This window comes from Balaenoptera physalus (assembly GCF_965194825.1).
Source record: "Balaenoptera physalus genome assembly, chromosome: 12".
In the NCBI taxonomy this organism is placed as follows: domain Eukaryota; kingdom Metazoa; phylum Chordata; class Mammalia; order Artiodactyla; family Balaenopteridae; genus Balaenoptera; species Balaenoptera physalus.
Window position 1 is genome coordinate 7,589,156 of NC_138897.1, and position 20,190 is coordinate 7,609,345.

The 20,190-nt window shown below is 39.8% G+C and overlaps 1 protein-coding gene and 1 long non-coding RNA gene across 7 annotated transcripts in view; one reads left to right on the forward strand and one right to left on the reverse strand.

Annotated features, from left to right (window-relative positions):
* Positions 1-20,190, forward strand: part of LOC309639128 — a 422,446-nt gene that overhangs the window by 379,073 nt on the left and 23,183 nt on the right. The gene's annotated exons all lie outside the window — the stretch shown is intronic.
* SOCS6 (suppressor of cytokine signaling 6) overlaps positions 103-20,190 on the reverse strand; it is a 32,728-nt gene continuing 12,640 nt past the window's right edge. For 5 of the 6 annotated variants that reach the window (XM_082415920.1, XM_082415918.1, XM_082415921.1 and 2 more), the window contains one exon: positions 103-2,671. In XM_082415920.1, coding sequence (XP_082272046.1) covers positions 935-2,542 — 1,608 coding nt within the window. In that variant the 5' untranslated portion in view covers positions 2,543-2,671 and the 3' untranslated portion in view covers positions 103-934. Of the gene's footprint in view, positions 2,672-10,057; positions 10,186-20,190 lie in introns of those variants that run through there. The other variant, XM_082415923.1, reaches the window with a different exon arrangement.

Genomic DNA, 20,190 nt, shown 5'->3' on the forward strand with positions numbered 1-20,190 from the left:
AAGTTCACCCAAGAAAACGTTGACTAAGCTAAAGAAATCACAGATAAAACATTTTACCAAAGGAAAGTATAGATAACAAAAAAACTGCTTAACACCGGAAACTATGATCATCTAGTATTTCTTTAATAGTTCTAGTTCCATTAGGTCTTTATATGTTACGCCAATTTGTACCAGAGTTTAATGACAGAAAAGGCAACAATTTCTAAATTGGTGGTATACATTTCTTTACAATTCTGTAAGGCCATTTATTAAAACAGACAAACCACAAGATGAAAATGAAGGCAACAGAAAAGTCCAACTTCTCACAACCAAAATAACAGCACAACCTTAAAAATAATTTAGAAATGAATGTTGTAAAAGATATGTAGCAGATCTCTGTTCCATTACCCAAGATTATGTCAGTTCATAATTCTAAATAAATCTTTCTAAAGTATGAAATTAAAAATCATTTTCAGTGTAGGTGTGAATGCTGTGATTTATCACACGGCTATGTTTACTCCACACTATCTTTGAAAACGGGCCATTGAAAGAGACATAACAATGTTCATTCTATAAGTTTCATTTAACTTTACTTAGGATTGAATACACATGAAATGTGCTTTTAATGCATAAAAATCACAGTGGATAGCAGCAAAGGACTGGGGGCGGGGTGGGTAAGGAGAATCTGATAATTCACATTGTGATTATTCTGCACACTGATGGAAGATAGCTCACTCTTCTAAAACCTCAAGACTTCCCTTTTTAAAGAACCAAAATAAACCCAAGACACCTTGCGGACACTTCCCCACCCCTAAACGAACTGGTTACTCTTTTACACATAAAACTGAAACAGTATGGCAGCAAAAGATTTTGATAGCAATGGAAAGTCTGTAAACGGTATTTCAATCTCTTTTTCTTCCTCCCCAAGTGCAAGACGCAGGGTTCTCACAGCCTCTCAGTAGTGCTTCTCCTGCAAATAGTCCTTCATTTTGTTTGGCAGCGGCAGCTTCTGAATCAGGTCTATCCTGGTGTACTGGCGGATGACGAACCGGCACAGGTACTGCAGGGAGCGCACCTGCATGAAGCGCGACACCGGGTTGGTCAGCCTGACGGGGTAGGTGGCCGAGCCCGGCAGGCGAGACCTGGAGTAACAGAAGGCCCCGTTCTCGGAGTCCCTGACCGAGTGCTCGATCAGGTCCACGATAGACGTGTGTCCTTCCACGTCCGGCTGTTCATAAAAGCTAAACCTACCATTTGAATGTTCGATTCTAGTGTGAAGGGTCTTGCCATGCGAGCGAAAGCTCAAGCTTAAAAGGTAACGGTCGTCAGAACTGTCCCGAACAAGGAAAGAACCATCCGGCACATTGGCCAGCTTCCCTTCTGCCTCCCAGCGAGTGATGGGGCCCCAGTACCATCCCTGTTTCGCCAGTTTCTTCAGCTCCTCTGTAAGGCTTGTCACGACCATGGGACCACTACTCTGCACCGAGTCATAAACTCTGGCAACCCCGGGGGCAGAGTTAGGATCGAAATTCAAGTGACAGCGCATACTTTCGGCCACGTGGGCGTCCGAGCCGGCGAGCCCGCCGAAGTTCCTTTGGATCTGATTCGTCTGCAGGGGAGGTAGCAACGGTGAGAGTGGCGGGGCGTCGTCGGGACTCGCCCTCGGGCTCTGCAGCACGACTCCCGTGGTGCCGATCAGCAAGCCGTTCACCGACTGGTCCACGAAGATCTCTGGGGCCACCACGAGGTCCGGGTCTACCTGATTCTCGTCTTCGGGGAAGGAGCCCCCTCCCCCCGGAGGAGGGACCGCGGAGACCTCCATGGGGGAGGAGCCGTCCAGACAATAGCTGCGCGGTCCTTCCAGAGGGTACATCCCCTCCTCCAAAGGCACAGTGTACTGAATGTAGTCCTGAGGCACGAGTCCGATAACGACAGGCACATGTTCTTCCAGGTGGAGATGCAGGTCCCCATCCTGAGACTCGGAACTCTTGAGCGAGTTCGTCTGTTCTTGGCACGCGGTGTCGGCCTGGAGGTCGTGGAAGTCCTTGCGCACGCCGTTCAGGGCCGGGCCCGGGCCGGGCGAGTGGACCAGGGCCTTGACCCTCACCTCCATCTTGATGCACGTCTCCTCCGACGTGGTGGGGCGCAGGGGCCACGGCGTGGGGCTGTAGTGGTGGCTGCGCAGGGAGGTGGACCTCATGGGCCTCTGCGCCCTCACATCCTTGAAGACGATGGGGGCCGAGGAGGAGGAGAAGGTGTCCTCGTCCGCGGAGCCCCCGGAGGGCGCGCCGCCCTTGCCCTTCGGCTTCTGTTTCGCAGAGAGCCGTCTTTTCAACGTACCCATTAGGCTTTCACTTTTTGATCTACTCTTCCCGCCTTTTTCATCTTCACTGTTGAGATCACAGCTGGCTATATCCTTCCCATAGCAGCTACCAAACAAGGAGTCCTCTTTTCCAAAGTCACTGGCTAGTGACGGTTGTTGTACAACCATAAAATCCGCTTCTTCTTTACTTTTATTCAAGTTGAAAGACTTCCGGAAGGTTTTAAGACTAATCTTCTTCATTCTGACTAGTTACCTAATCCAAGGGAATCAACTTCTCTCTGGAATATTATCCTCGAACATCTGGAGAGGCTGCACGCGATGCTGCATCTATGTATTTTTCCCGCTTCATTTACCCTTTGGAGCCATTTTCTAAAAAAAATGCAAAAAATAAAAAATGTTAAAAGGTCACATTAAAAAATATTTCCACAGAAAGTTTTATCTTAGTCACTTTTAATCCTTTAGCTTCTGAACAAGGATGCCTGAGTATGTTTATAAGAAGGTAAGCTCCATTAAGACAGATATTTTTTCCATTTCACATAGCACAATGCATCACTGCCTACTACATAATCAGCACTTGACAAATATTTGATAATGCTTAAAGAGCAAACCCGACTCTACCTCTTTCCCTTCTGCACCTTACTTTGACTTTACCCTAATTATGGTCCGTGTTCCTTACTTCCTGACACAGCTCTAGCAGAGCCACTCATCCTCTGCACACTGATCCACACCGTCCCCGGCCTCTCCAGCCACCAGCCTGTGTCCTGCAAACGGCCAGCACTCAACAAAGAAGGCCCCACGTCCATAGCAAGCCTAATCGATTCTACAACAAACTATATGTATTTTTAAATATTTAAACAGCTGTAAAAATGAATTAAAGGAGTTCCATAATCTGTGATGAGTTATCTAGGAAAAGCCTAGAAATGTCCCTCTATAGCCATGAGTTCGGCGAGAACAGGGCCCGTCCACCTTCGTGTTGCCAGTACCCTGCACAGCCGAGAGCCCCCCGAGAGGGGTACTTGCAGCTTCAACACTTTCACCTGCAGGAAACACTCCTAACAACTAGATAAGTACAATTCATCATGGTAGTAGAAACTGCATTTATTTGTCTTAACAGGTAGAAATTGGTGACCTGAAGACTAATAAAAGCCTCCCTGTGTTAAGTGATAATTTTCTGGCTCGCTAGCAATGTACCCAGTTTTGTCCACCAAAAAACTGGGCATCAGTTCACACAGATATTAAGAAAACTTAACTACCAATATCCATAAAACCAAAGGCTGTGAAAACCAGACAAAACAAACATGCTTTGCCGCAACAACAGGGACGTTGCAAAGGAAGCAACGTTTACAATAATAAGCGAGAATCAGCAAATTCTCGATAAACGAGATCAGTGGATCGGTATCCAAAACGGCTTGTCTCTGGTCTGTCTGGAGCATCACCCCACCGCCTCCCAAATCCAAGCATGTAAATCTGTTTAAAGCTCGACGTAGAGGGTCAGGTCCAGCTGACTTTCTAGGAATGATATAAAATGTTAATTAAGATTTCTAATTATTAGAGAAGTGCAAATCAAAACTACTTTGAGGTACCACCTCACATGTGTCACAACGGCCAACACTAAAAAGTCTACAAATAAAAAATGCTGGAGAGGGTGTGGAGAAAAGGGAAACCTCCTGCACTGCTGGATGTAAGTTGGTGCAGCCACTGTGGAGAACAGTATGGAGGGTCCTCAAAAAACTAAAAATAGAACTACCATATGACCCAGTAATCCCACTCCTGGGCACATATCCAGACGAAACTATAATTCAAAAAGACACATGCACCCTTATGTTCATAGCAGCACTATTCACAATAGTCAAGACATGGAAGCAACCTAAATGTCCATCAACAGATGAATGGATAAAAAAGATGTGGTACATAGATACAATGGAATAGTACTCAGCCATAAAAAAGCACGAAGTAATGTCATTTACAGCAACATGGATGCAACTTGAGATTATCATACTAAGTAAAGTCATAAAGAGAAAGACAAATACCATATGATATCACTTATACGTGGAATATAAAATATGACACAAATGAACCTATCTACAAAACAGAAACAGACTCATGAACACAGAGAACAGACTTGTGGTTGCCAAGGGGGACAGAGTTGGGGGAGGGATCGAGTGGGAGGTTGGGATTAGCAGATGCAAACCATTATATATAGAATGGATAAACAACAAGGTCCTGCTATATAGCATAGGGCTCTATATTTAATATCCTATGGTAAACCATAATGGAAAAAAATATTAAAGAATGTGTATATGTATAACTGAATCACTTTGCTGTGCAGTAGAAATTAATGCATTGTAAATCAGCTGTACTTCAATAAAAAAAGAAAAGAAAAAAAAAGTTCAGTTTCAATCTTAATTATGAAGTCTTTTGTTTTTCTACCGCTGTGCCTCGTTTATGCTATTTTCCTCCTCCTGATAAATGTTCTCTTCTTCTTTCCTAATCCACCTTTCAGGGAATTCCTTAAAAAAATATACTTCTTCCTTAAATATACTCTGATCACCCAGCCAGAAAGGAGTTCCCTCCCTTTTCTGGACTCCAAATACTCAACCTGTACCTCTTTAATAGTATGTCACACAGTGACTTAGAACTGCTTGTATTCTATTCATGTCTTATCTCTCCAACCAGATTGTAGTACTAAAAAATAGAGACCATGTCTTATTCATTTTTTATATTCCTAACCAGGAACTATCATTAGATACTTAACATACACTGCTTAAACTCTTTGATACCAAATAAATATTCCTCAGCTGTCAAGTAAATGGATAGAAAAATCCACACTGTGCAAAACTGGCTAAATCTCCTCTTAACAAAATAAAGCACTCCATATGGCTGATCCGCTTTGTTGTGCAACAGAAACTAACACAGTATTGTGAAGCAATTATACTCCAATAAAGATCTAATAAAAAAATTTTTAAAAAATAAAGCACTCTATCTCCTATAAGAATCAAAAGTCATTATTACAAACGATCAAGGACTGGCAATTCCACGTAAAAAAAGCCACACAGAAAAACACGTGTCTGTCTGTTAGCAAGCTCTACCATACGGGTAACGGGTATCTACTCCCATACTTCACATGGTATGTGTTCAGGCATGTAAAAACTACTGAAAAAATTCCACCAAATAAATACTAGTAAAGAGAAGGAAGTAAATATACTAAATAACACCCCCCCCAATACTTAGTACCATGAAGTTGTATAAGTACATCTAAAAATAAGAAGTATGTTTGATCTCACAAGTTGAGGCTGGGTGAAAAGTAGCATAACAGTGGCATTACCTATATAAGTACTATGCTGTCATCAGGATCCAAAAGAAACATAAGGTTGTCCTCAGTCTCAGAATATTACAGTAGGTGCTACAGACTGTCCTTTCTGCTTGTAAGCTGCTTTTCATAAAGTCCTCTACTGCCCTTTCCCCCTCCCATTTGTAAGATACTCTACTGGATCCAAGAGGAGTTAAGATGTGTGATTCAAAACTAAGAGATGAAATCTGTGAGCTCCAAGATGGGTGAAAGAAAACGACAGGAATACCAATATGTATAAAATCGATAACTAATAAGAACCTACTGCATAAAAAATAAAATAAAATTCAAAAAAAGAAAAAAAAACGATAGGAAGAGACTGGACAGACACAATCTGATAGAGAATCTTTAAGCAGTCAACTGTGAACATGACCAACGATTAAAAGCTCTAAGTCAGCCTAGACTGTACACAGAGACACAGGGGAGGGTACAGTGATTCCTGGTTTTGCGTCCTAGCTGCAGCCTAACCTGCTGCATGCTAGGGTGCGGGTGAAATCCACGAGTGGGTCTTGGTGGCTCTGCCAACCCCTGAACTCACAGACCAAATACTCTATGTTCCTTTCTCTACCTGTCACTTTCCTCACACCCTCGAAGGAGTCCTGACCTACAAAAAAGGTCTTCTGTCTTCAGAGAAAACTCCATAAGTGGGAAGAATGCACCTTAGTGGTAACAGAGCCAGTGGCCCTAAGGTCCTGGTGCTCACCATTTCCTGGGAGAGGCTGCCTGGGCAGTGCAGACACAAACCAAGTAAAGCAAGGAGGACATGATCGTTGGTAACTGTGACAGATACCATGAAGGAAAGGGAGGCTATCAGAGAACACGAGGGTTCCTACTTTAGGCTCCATAAACACGTAAGACACGTATCCAAGGCCTCTCTGACAGCCAAATATTTAGGCTAAGGCTGGAATGATGAGAAGGAGCCAGTCATGCAAAGGAAGGCTGAGTGAACAACTTTCTAGATTGAGGGAAGAGCATGTGCAAAGGCCCTGAGGTGGGAAACTGCAGATGCAAAACTGAGAAGCCCAGTGTGTCCGAAGTCCAAGGCGTGAAGGAAGAGTGGGCACAAGACAGGCACAGCAAGGTACCTGGGTCTGGTTCGAAGTGCAATGAGAAGAACTAAAAGGTTTCAAATATGAACATGGTCTAGTTTATATATGCACTTCCCAGTTTTGAGACCACACATCATCCTCTCCAACACAGATACAAACCCATCAGGAGTGTAACTTTGCTGCCAAAACAAACCAAAAAAGCCCACAAAGAACCCAGGGGTCTCAAACTGCCTCATCTGAAAAACAGATGAACAGTTTCTGAATAAAATGTAAGATGTTAATCATTTGGAGCCATTTGGAGATGCAGGGGAGGACTATCCAAGTTTTCTTAACAGGCCACATGTCTCTTAAATTTTTCTAACAATGGACGGGTGGGGAGAGTTCAAGTTCAACATAAAGCACTGCAGAGACTCAAACATGAGTCAACTGCATATAAAGGTTTTATTCATAGCTAGTTTCCATTTGCAAGCAATTCTTCATAATGCCCCAATTTTGTGATTTAATTTTAGTGAATTACATTCAATTTCAATTCTGGTAGGAAATAGTTGTAGTTGCAAACCCTTCAGGGTCCACCAGTTATGGATATACCAGTCATTAGAAATGTGTGTGTGTGTGTGTGTGTGTGTGTAGGTGTGTGTGTGGGTAGTGGTGTAGGTATGTGTAGGTGTGTGTGTAGGGGTGTGTGTAGGGGTGTGTGTAGGTGTGTGCAGGGGTGTGTGTGTAGGGGTGTGTGTGTGTAGGTGTGTGTGTATGTGTAGGTGTGTGTGTAGGTGTGTAGACACAGTTAATGCAGCTAGGAACACATACAGACTCATCCCGAGGTTGCGTGGAAAACATCTGCAGCACGTGCCCAAGCTTTAGGGATTCATAACTAGGTAAGTTCTGAAAAGTAGGTTCAGAAGACGAAGAAAGATTCAGAACATGAAGTGGAAAGGAGGCCTGAATAAGAAAGAACACACTGCAGGATCCAGGCAGCCTATAAGAAGGCAACAGCCTAATCTCCTGCCCACATACACTCTGGTCTTCCTTGAATCCAACTGCCAAACTGCAGGGAGAGTAAAACCCGAAAGAGCTTTCCATCTCACCCAGTGAAAAACAGAAGTCTTTACAGTGGGCTGTAAGGCCGCACATGATGTGACACTCCCATTCCTATACCACTCTGCCCTTGCCCTCTCCACTCGCCTCCTGATGCTCTAAGGATACTACAAACATGCTGCCATTTAGGGCCTGGGTGCTGGCTGCAAACATTACCCAACCAACTCCTCCCCCGCCACTTCTTTCAAGTCTTCACGACTGTCACTTTCTCAATGAGACCTGCCCTGATCGTGCCATTTAGGCTGCAACACAAACCCTCTTACCATGCTCGTTCATTTTCCCTGGCAGACAACAGAACTGTCTTAGTAGGTTCTCTGTCACTCTCCCCCCTCTTTAAAGAACATAAGCTTCACAAAAGTAGGGATATTAACTCTGCCTTACTCACTGATGTGTCCCAAGCATCCAGGACCATAGCACGGGCACAGGAAGTGCTCAGTAACTATGAGTCAATAAATTTTAGACATGCAAACCTAATCAGGTATGGTGAACAGATACCCTGCCCATCTCCATCTTCCTCACTCCCCACCTCAAGCAATAATTTACCATCATTTAGGAAAAAGTTACAAAACTCCTTAACATGGTCAATAAAGTTCTACACAATCTGGCTATTTTGGTTGATTTCTGCTCCATTCATATTCACCATATTTTCACTCAACACACAACTTTTTAACATACTGCTCCTTTGATTTGAACTGTGTTTTTGTTTTGTTTTTTTCCATTCTCCTCTTTGACTAATTCCTTCACATGTCAGCTCATCTGTCAGTTCCTCAGGGAACATACCTTACTTACTCTTCCTGATTAGGTGAAATCCCCCAATTACATGATCTCAGAGTACTGCATACCTCTCTGGCCTATGATTTTTATCCAGGATGTATGCTTACATCTGTTTGTATGATTATTTGATTAATACCTATCACCCCATCAGACTATGATTGACACAAAAGCAGAGACTATGTCCATTTTTTCCCCAGCATATTATCACAGCACCTAGCTTGTATCTGGCCCAAAGAAGGCACTCCATAAATATTTGCTGAATAAACAACAAAGTAAAATGAATGAGAACACTGGTCCACAATGACAGGCAACTTGATGCTGATGTATATAATTGCCTCAAGAGCAGAATCGGTAACTGCCTCTGATGTCGTAAGTATTACATTTAAATTACCCTTAGTAGATCTGGGGTTCAAATGGTTCTGCTTCCCACTATCACATCCATTTCATAGAAAACAAGACTGATAACCACAGTAAAAGTACTTGGTAATTATCTACTTGATAATTACTCCTTTTTCAACTACCAACCCATATGCAACTTAATATAACATTCAATAAACAAAATTCAATCCTAAACATTAGAAACTACAAAAAGTTCTAGTAGGCCATATGGTCTTTTATCTCTTCCCTTCATTTTCTAGGCAAAGATTACTCTGGAATTTTTAAGAGTATCTGTTTTTCTGTTTGCACTTCTAAAAATATATGCCATCTTTTTATAGGATTACCATCTGTCTCATCATGCCGAAGTAAATGTTCTGAATTAGTTTCACTGCTTTTCTAATTGTAAAATTTTAAGTTTACACATATACTTGAAAATGTGTATAAAGGTTCAAGGGGAAGTTTTAGACATGAATACTTTATCCATACTGGCAGAAGAAAATATCTTCAAATAATTTCACAATCTCTTTTTTAAGGAATGATTGGAGGTAGTCATGCTTGCCATTGTAACACCTAATGAAAAAACTTAAAGGACAACATCAAAACAACTACCTAACCTTCAACAAACAAAATAGCGTTATTATTGCCATTTTACAAGTGAGGAAACTGAGTCTCAGAAGATTAGAACTTGCCCAAATAAGTTAAATAATTTGCCACTAGGAAAACTAGCAGATCCAGAATTTGATCCTGGCTTCTGACGCCAAAGCTCACGTTTCCCCTGTAACAGGCTGCCCTGTTGGTCATGCTAGTGCTTAAGTCAGCGGTTCCCAAACTTCCCTGTCTCGGGACCTTTTTGTCCTTTTAAAAATTACTGAAGACCACAAAAAGCTCTGTCTTTGTGGGTTATATCTACTGAAATCGTTTCTTAAAAGTTAGTTGCCCTGGGCTTCCCTGGTAGCGCAGTGGTTAAGAATCTGCCTGCCAATGCAGAGGACATGGGTTCGAGCCCTGGTCCGGGAAGATCCCACATGTCACGGAGCAACTAAGCCCGTGCGCCGCAACTACTGAGCCTGTGCTCTAGAGCCTGAGCCACAACTACTGAAGCCCGCGCACCTAGAGCCCGTGCTCCACAAGAGAAGCCACCTCAATGAGAAGCCCGCGCACCGCAACGAAGAGTAGTCGCCTTGGCAGCAACTAGAGAAAGCCCACGCGCAGCAACAAAGACCCAACACAGCAACAAAAAAAAAAAAAAAAAAAAAGTTAGTTGCCCTGGGAAATCTGAAACCATATCAAGAATTTTTTTACTCTATTACATTTAATCCCTATTAGAAATTAGAAATTTAATAAAAATATTTATTAATTCATTTTTAAATGACAATTTACTCACTACATGTTAACATAAATAACTTTTCAAGAAAAATAAATACATTTTCCCAAATAATAAAAATTCAGTGAAAGAAGTAGTACTGTTTTACGTTATCGTAAATCTTTTCTCTGTCTGACAAGACAACTGCACTCGTCTGTGTTTGCATTCAATCTGTTACAATATGTTGTTTCAGTTAAAGTGTAAGAAGAAAATCCAACCTCCTACAGATATAGAACTGGAAAGGGGAGGATATTTTATTTAATAACCTTTTCATATAACTGTGGATAGTCTTCTTGTGATACTAGAACAAAATCAAGTGTTAGTTTCTTAAAAGTTAGTAGTGCTAAGAAATCTACAGCCATATCAAGAATTTTTTTACTCTACTACATTTAAATCCATTGGTCTCGGTGACATTTTGAATGAATCTTTTATGCATGCATGATTTTTTAACATCATGTATTAGTTATTTCATTATACAATATCAGAAAATTACATTTAATATCACCACTGGCCTCATCAGAAAAGTCTGTAAGTACTGGGAAGCAGTTAAGCAAACAGTGGTAGATAGAAGTTTTCCACAGTTCTAATTTTTGCTTGAATTTAACGTGGGCAACGATATTGTCAGTGAAGAGAAAGGCTTTACTTTGACCATTTATGAGAAAATATCGATTAAACACTCAAATTGATTAACCGTAGTTTGTCTGTCAATTGTTCTTTTAGGTAAAAGTGGCATGTCATGAAAGAGCAGCTAGTTCAGTAAGTAACTCAAACAATGGCACAAGCCTTCGCTCAAGACACCTTCATTAGAATGTGGTACAAGTGCTTCCTACGCACTTCCATTTCATCATAAGGATTTTGAAAAGGTGTGTACTCACGGTCAAAATGTAATAAAATTAATAATTTTTATAGCTTCATCAATGACATTCTTAAATGTAACTGGAATTTTCTTCTTACTACAAGTGCTTGGAGGTGAAGAACATATGACTCCTATGAAAGTTTAATACTATTACACAGTTAGTGCCATTGCCTTGTTCGTGGTAAGGCACCATCAATTTTATTCACATTGCTTTTGCACCCTTGGCAAAAATGGCGATACGGTGAAAAAGGCAAATAATGTTTTAGCATTATTATGAAAGGGGATCCACAAACCATACTTTGAGAACTGATAGCTTAAACTATCTGTGAAGACAGTTTAAAAGAACAAAGAGAAAGACTTTTAATGTAAGCAAAGCATCCACATTAAAAGTCGGCAAGACAGGAGGTTCACTGTTGTAACCATCTCTGCATTTCAATTTCCAGTCAGTTTCTGAGCGTGACATGGCTCATGCCCTTCCAGGTCAGCTCCTTGGATTCTACTCCACTGCTCCTGAATCTGTCAGGTCACTACCTGCCATTACCTTTATAAGAAAGGAAAAATAAAAAAGAGATACTAAAGCCTTTCTATAAAGGGAGAAGTAGAAATGAGGGAAAGAAACAGACCATATAAAAAAAGAAAATAAGGTCAATGGCCAATATAACAGGAGATGGAATTTAGGTCCCAATGTTTGTTATGCCAATAAATATGAATGGGATACACCCAACTATAAAAAGAAAAAGACCTTCAGATCTGGTTTTTAAAATCCAATCATATGTTACATAAAAACAACACACTAAAACCAACTGCCTCATAAAGTTTCAAAACATTGTAAAATTTCTATTAGCCACCTCTTTCCGATTCTCCTCTTCTTCAGCATTCCTGTGATTTTCTTATTCTATCAGCTGAATTATATCTACTTGTATTCTATTTGAGATCAGGAACACTATCACTTGGTCACTTGTTAGACTCCAGTAACTGAAATAGTTCCTGGGCATTGCTGATGCTCATCTAAACTTTTCTGAACTTACGAGTCTTTTTTTTTTAAAGTTCTTTCTACAAAAAAAAGATAATCAATATGTAAACACTAAATAAATGCAGATGGCTAAAAAAATTTTCTGTGGAATTAGGTGTAAGCAAAACCACTCTAAAGGACTATGAAAACGTTACTTCAAAAAATATCTCAGCCTTTGTACGAAGGTTGCTTTGCAAGTGTGATTATAATTTTACTTAAAAGAAGTGCCAAACTGGAAATCATAGATGATGCATTACGGAAGGCTAGAAATGACATAATTCAAACTGATAGAGTTTTTAGTCACTGATTATTTAAAGAAAAGACATTGGTCCTACACTTGGAAATGAATGAGAGTGCATATTTACTTCTTTTAATTTAAAATAAAATGTTTAAAAGTACATGAATGTATGTTTCAGTGCAGTTTTTCCATTAACTGATAAATACCAATCCTAATTATTTTGGGAAAAAAATCCTCTAATAGAAAAGAATGAAAAAAGGCATAAGCTAACAACAACTGGCTGTCATAATCAAGAAAAAAGGGAAAATGTATTTACACAAAATTAGAAATGGAAAGAGCAATAACTATGGATCTATGAGAAATCAAAATATGTAAGAGTACTTTGAAATGCTATGAAAATTAACCTGAAACTCAGATGAAATGGATAATTTTACGGCAAATATATATTACCAAAATTTGTATCAGAAGAGGTAGGAATCCAAAAGAGGCTAACAGTTGTCAAAGAACCTGAGAAAGTTATCCAAGAACTACCATGGCCCTCTCTTCCCTTGGGGAGAAAAAGTGACAAGTCACTAAAGATATATGTCCAATACTCACTAAACTACTTCAGGGCACAGCGAGGGAAAAAAAAAGGCTCCCAAATTTATTTTTGAAGTCAAAAGAACATTGATACCGCAACTAGACAAAGACAACAAATTCTAAAACACCAAAACACCAATCTCACTTATGAATACCGAAACAGAGATCTTAAACATCAGCAATCATTCAGAGTAGTGGGGGGAAACAGTTCAACTAGATAAGGCACATCCCAGGGTGGCTAGCATGGCTGTATATTTGCAAATTTATTAGTAGAAATAGATGGACATTTAACACGATACATATAACAAAACTATGAGCCATAATGAATAATGAAGAAATGCTGAAAGCCAGCAACAAGGATGCCAATTATCAATACCATTAATTAGCATTATTTTTAACATATTATCCAATTAATTAGACGAGAGTAAGAAATAAGTATAAATATTGGAAAGGAGGAGACAAATTGTCATTATTTACAAGTGACATGATTGAATGAATATCTTGAAATACAACAGATGCAGCTGAGAAACTATGAGGGAGGAAAGATGAAAACTCAGTTAAGTAACTGCTTACAAAATGTATATGTAAAAATCACTAGTAATTCTATATATTTTAAAAGCTGGTAAGAAAATATAATAAAAGACTAGATTCTACTTATAACAGTTTTTAAAAAGATGAAATTAATTTTTTAAATGTCCAAAACTGCATGAAAAACTCTAAAACTCCTCAGAGAATCATAAGAGATCTAAATATATAGAAAGACTTATCTTGTTCTTCAATAAAACAATTCAATTCTGTCAAAATGTTAATTCAAGATCCCATGAAAACATCAACGATGTCTTTGCAAGAAACCTGACAAAATGATATTGAAGTTAACTCTGACATATAAGCAATGAAAAGAGTCAGGAAAATCCTAAAGGACAAATGAAGGAGGATGAGCTTCACTGGATGTCAGAACACACTGTGAGTGCTTAAACCTGGAGGGAAAAAGACTAGCAGTCAAGAAACAGACCAGACACATAGGAAAGGCTCTGTAACTAAGAAGACAGGTTGAACTACCGGAGGAAAGGTGGGTTATTAAAGAAACGATGAGAGTAGGTTGGAAAACCATTTGGGAGTGGTGGGGAAAGCAAGACTCTGACTTTATTTCTTATGTAAAAATAAATCCCAGAAGGATCAAATATGTAAACAAAATAAATGAATAAATGAAAGTTGAAGGAAACTCTTAAAAAACCTGCACTGCAAGAAAGATTTTCTATGCACAACATAAAACCCTGACTCCATAAAGAAAAAGATCGACAAATGTAACAATGCAAAATGTATACATTTCTGGATAGCCAAAAAGTGGCATAAATAAAGCCAAAAAACAAACTGGAGGAAAACTGCCAACACATATGATCAAGGATTAATTTCTGTCACATAGACCATGCTCTTAGAAATCAGTAAGAGAACGGCACACAATCCTATAAGGAAACGGGCAAAATATACAAAGGAACAGTTCACACAAAAAGAAGGATGGAAGAAAGAAGTCAAGAAAACAAGTTAAGAGAGAAATCAGGCAAGCAAGAGAGGGAGAAAATGAATTCAAGTGGCCAATCAACACCCTAGAAGATTCTCAACTCATTCAACACAAAGAAATTAAAGGAATTTGGCCGTGATGGGAAGTGTTCTATGATGAGATTGTGATGGTGGTTACATGACGGAATGCATTTGTATAAACTCAACAGACTATACACTATAAAGGGTGAGGTTCACTGTACGTAAACTGTATATCAACCTTAAAAATTCACTAAAAAGGAAATTCAAAGCAAAACAAGATAATATCTTTCACCAATGAGTTTGAAAAAACTAAATAACAACGTTGACAAAGGTATGGGAAACTAGCACTGATAACTAATTGTTGAAGTGCAAATTGTACAGCTTGTGGAGGATTATTTGAAAATATTTATCAAAATTTTAAAACTCACATATGCTTTAACCAATCATTATGCTATTAGGAATTTGTCTTTTGGATCCATATTCATGCCAAAAACAGGAACATATGGAAAACGATGTTCCCTACAGAAATTAAAAAAAAAAAAAAACTAATATTACTTAATCATTTACCTAGTAATGGCCTACTATTGGTAAATATAGGCCGCATGTTGGCCTAATATGTGCCAGGCCTTGGGTTAAGCCTTTGGAATACACTGTGTCTCGTTTAATCCTGATAACCCAGTGAGTTTGGTACTAGGCACAAGAAGTATAGTACAGTGGGAAGCACTCCTCTGAAACCAGAATGCACGAGTTCACGTATATCCCAGGTCCACCTTTTATCAGTGTGTTATCTTAGAAATAACAGTATCAATCATGCAAGTTAGTTGTGAGATTTAAATGTGTTCATAAACATGATGTCCTTAAAAAATGCTTACCACACAGTAAGCTATACAGGTGCTTGCAGCTAAAGGCAGTCGTAACAATAGTAACATTCCCATGGCGTAAATGGGGACGCTGAGGCAGAGATCACAGCACTTGCCTAAGATCACACAACTGATTCTACAGAACGAGTCCACTTAATCACTACACAAGACTTTTGCTGCATAATTCATTTTGGTAAAAATGTGGAATTAATCTAAATATCAGGGAGCAACAATAAAAATACACATCAAAAATCAGTGGACTAGTATAATAAATTTAATCCATCAATACGACGGAATATTATATAAAGAAAGTGGTCTAAGATATATTGTTGGAAAAAGGCAAGTTACAAAATAAAATGCAAATATGATCCCATTTGTGTATTTATTTATATGCCTAAGTATGTATAGTAAATGTCTCAAAGAATATCCAAGTATCAGTGATTACACTTCTAGTGAATAGGAAATGGGATCAGGAAGCCCTACATGCAAGACATACATTTTCTACAGTAGATCTTCCTGTAGCAATGGCGCAGGTTTCACTTTACTACAGAACAATGGCCACCCTCCCCCCTTACAAAAGAAAATCTGCAGCCTGTGTAAAGGAATGTGTGTCTGTGTGTTTCAGCCACCTGGTGTCATGAAAAGCAGGACTCTGATGCCCTCAGGGTCAAAGGTAAAGGTCTCAACAGCTTTCCTTAATCATCCATCTCTCTAAACCTGCTTAAACTGTTCCCAATTCTCCCCAGCTTCTAATCTCCTGATCCAACTTCCCCTTTGCACCTTGCCTTGTCTCATTCCATATACCGCACCCTCTTCTTTCAGCCTTTTGCTTCCTATTCACAACCCAGACTCTCCCAGCAGCTCTGATCCCTTCGAACACCAGGAATGTACACCTGATCCAGCCAAATCCCTGACATCAAACAACCTCGGTACCACTGAGTTCACTCCATACAAGTGGTTCTCATCATTCACTACAATTTCTGTATGTTTCCTTAACTATGCCCACCTCTTTGCCTCCCTCTCCTACAGTATTTATCACTCCAGCTCACATACTTGTCTTGACACTGATAAAACACTGCACTTCCTTGAACAGTATAAGGAGATAGCTCCAAACCACAGTAAAAACACAGGGATGAAAGATAGAGTCCTTACCCTCCAGGCCCTTAGATTCCAGTAGAGAATTTAAGTAAGCAAGCATTTGCAGAAGGGTTGTAAAAGGAACACATTTAGGATGCGACCATCATTCAGAGAGACCTAACTCACACCAGGAGGAAGAGGGGAGGTGTCCCGTCACTACGGCTACTAACACCACCACAAGCACCACTCACTAGGAGGTTACTATGCACTAAAATGCACACTGATCTCCTTGAATCCTCACAAGAACTCTATTTGGAAGGTCCTATCTTTATCTCCATTTTATAGAAGAGTAAAGGAAACCTTAGAATGTTTAACAATTGGCCCAAAGTCACAAAGGAAGTTGCCAAGCAATAGACACAAGAGCTGACCATTGGCAGTTTCCTGTCACGTGTCACTTTATCTGACTGTGTTGACACAATATGGAGCGTGAGAGGACAGAGCCTTGTGGTTCTGAGCAGAGACTCTGCAGCCATCCTGCCCGAGTTCAAATCACAGCCACCACTGCCCAATGATCTTGGGCATCCATGCCTCAGTTTCCTCATCTGAAAATAGGAATTAAAAAGTATATACCAAGGGGGATCCACTTCTGGCATGATGGAAAGGGAAGCTAATAAATCCCCTCTGTAAAAAGCAACTATAAAGCTGGGCCAAACTGTCAAAAGCAACCATTTCAGCATTTTGGAGATAAACTAACAGCATACAACTGAGAAGCCTATTCATAAAAACCAGTGAACATTGGGACTTCATTAAAATTATAGACTTTTGTGTTGCAAAATGCATCATTAAGAGGAAAGAAAAGCCACAGACCGGGAGGAAATATTTGCATACCATATATCTGATAAAGGACTTGTACCCAGAACAAATATATAAAGAACTCTTTAAGACTGAATGAAAGATAAATAACCTGTTTTTAAATGGGCAAAAGACTTAAATAAGACCTTTTACCAAAGACATACAAATGGCCAGTAAGCACACGAAAAGGTGCTTAACACTACTGGCCGTGAGGACAATGTAAATGAAAACCACAATGAGATACCACCACCCACCCACTAGAAGGACAAGACCCAGCCTTAGCAAGAATGTAGAGCAACTGGAACCCTCCTACATCACTGGTGGCAACGTAAAATGAGTTGGCTTTTAAACATTTTTCTTTTTTCCTTATTACAGGAAAGAATGATTAAAATGCTTGACTAGATATACAGAAAACAAAGATTTATGAAAAGGCAGATAATTTCAGACCCTTAGGAATCACTCCATATCAGTTTATACAGATCATCTACTTTCTTTTTTCTACAGCTGTATAGTACTTGTGTATTGACGTTTTATTCTTTTTGTGGTGTCTTGAAGAACTTAAGTTTCTCACTGTATTTTAGTCGAATTTGTAAGTCTTCCCTCATTGTAGGCCGCTTCTATTGTCTTAAGAAATTCTTCCAACAATGAAAGCATGTATCTCCTGTTATTTCCTATAAAAAAGTATTAAAAGTTCTGCCTTTCACATGTAAGTCCTTGGTTAATACTTGATTAGTACTGACTTATGTGTGAGGTAGGGATTAATTTGCATTTTTCCACAGGGATAACCAATTGGCTCAACACATTCACAGAAAAATATTGACCCTCATAAGAATCAAAGAAATGCAAATTAAAATAGCAGTGATTTTTCACAAGTCAAATCAGCAAAGATTTTTCTAAATGATGATATTCCCTACTTAAAAATGTCTTAATATAGTTGTAAAAAAATCACTTGGCTATATGCAACTCTTAAAAATATTCATACTCTTGACCCAATAATGCTATTTTTATAAATCTTGAATATGAAAGCAAAACGTAACAATGTCCCCTGATTATGTGGTGAAAAATAAATTTAAATTTAAAAAACCAGAAACATTCTAATTTCCAACATTATGAGAACCGTAAACAAAATTTTTACACATCTACACAATGGAACTTTAGGGAACCAGTAAAATTGATATTTATACAGTTAAAAATAACATGGGGGAAAAGTTCATATTGTTCATTTGTTAAGTGCAAAAACACAGGAAACAAAATCTTATGTAAAGTGTGGCCTCGATTATGTAGAAAGAATAGGGAGGAAAATCAGACCAGAAAGAAATACAGCATAACTGTCAACTGGATCATAGAAGACTTTGTAAATATTATTTTCAATACCTTATTTTCAAAATATTCTATAATAAACATGGAGTGTTTTTATAAGAATAAAGTCTGTAAATTTGTTTGTTCTTAAGGTACTTTTTAAAAGGGAATGGCTGAGTAGATCCATCAGGTCAGTGCAGAACGCAAGGTCTTTTCTTGGCTTTCGTACATGGCATGACCACCAAACAGAAAAGTAAATCAGTAGATAAGAATATTGCATTATTTTTGTTTTATTACAAACTAGACAGCCCCCTCCTCCTCAGCCCACTTAAAATAACTTTTTGCAAATCTGACGTTACTTTTTATTTGGTGTATGAAATAGTCAAAGTTTAAATGCTAAGAGTAATAACCCCACCAGCTCTTCAATGACCCTCGTCCCTCCCTACTTCAGCTTATATCCCATGATTTATCACCATCATTCCCCAGCTCGTATCTTCAATTCCCTTCCCCCATTCTCACTCTGAAAAACTCCCCTGGCAAAACCACAACTCCCATTAAATCCGACTCTCCCTGCGCCACGTCTGCACCCTTACAGGGAACGTGGCTGGAGAAACACGTGACCACTCTGGCTGGTCTCACTTTGTAGTCATCACCATGAACCTCAGATGTAGCCTTAATGCCGCCTGGAAATCAAACCACGTTCCCCTGGTCCATTCACCTCTCACTTTCCTTGCCGACCATGTCACATCTTTCCTCGTACCTCCAACACCTACTCCCCCATCTTCAAGCTCAGAGGATGGCCCAGTGTCCTATTTCACAGAGAAAATTAAGAACTTCAGAAGAAAACTGCAGACTCCAACACCACATCAACCCATATCCATCCTTTGATTATATACATCCACGCACCTTTCTACAGGGCCCCCTCCACTGGTGCGCTTGGTCTCCTTCCCCTTCCAAAAATTTCCCTCTACTGGATCACTCCTAAAAATGTCACTTCTCACAGATACAAATAAACTTGTCCTGACCCCACTTTCCCCACAATCTATGGTTCGACCTCTTCAGTGCCCCCTCCAGCAAAACGCCTTGGGAAAATCATGCATACTTGAGACCTACAATTCCCTTTCTCCCATTTTCTCTTAATCGCAAGCCAGAGACCTACTCCACCACCATTACACAGAAACTGCTTTTGCCAAGGTCACTCATAACGTCTCCACTGCAAATCCGGCACCGGCTCTCAGTCCTGATCTTACACACTCTACCAGCAGCACCTGACACAGCTGGTCACCCCTCAGACACTCAGCCTCTCATCTCTTAATGTTGGGGCACTCTGCACTCAGACCCTGGTCATTTCTTCTCCATCTACACTCACGTCCCTCAGCAACGTCACGCATTCTCACGCATGGAATAACGATGCGTCATCCACTCCCAAACTTTCATCTCTTTACTTAGCCCAGTCACAGTCAACTCCCCTCTCGACTTTGCTGCTGCGCTCTCTTACAGACATCTGAGACTTAGCACGTTCAAAACTACACTCTGGGTTTTTCCCATCCCACCCCCAAACCTGCTCT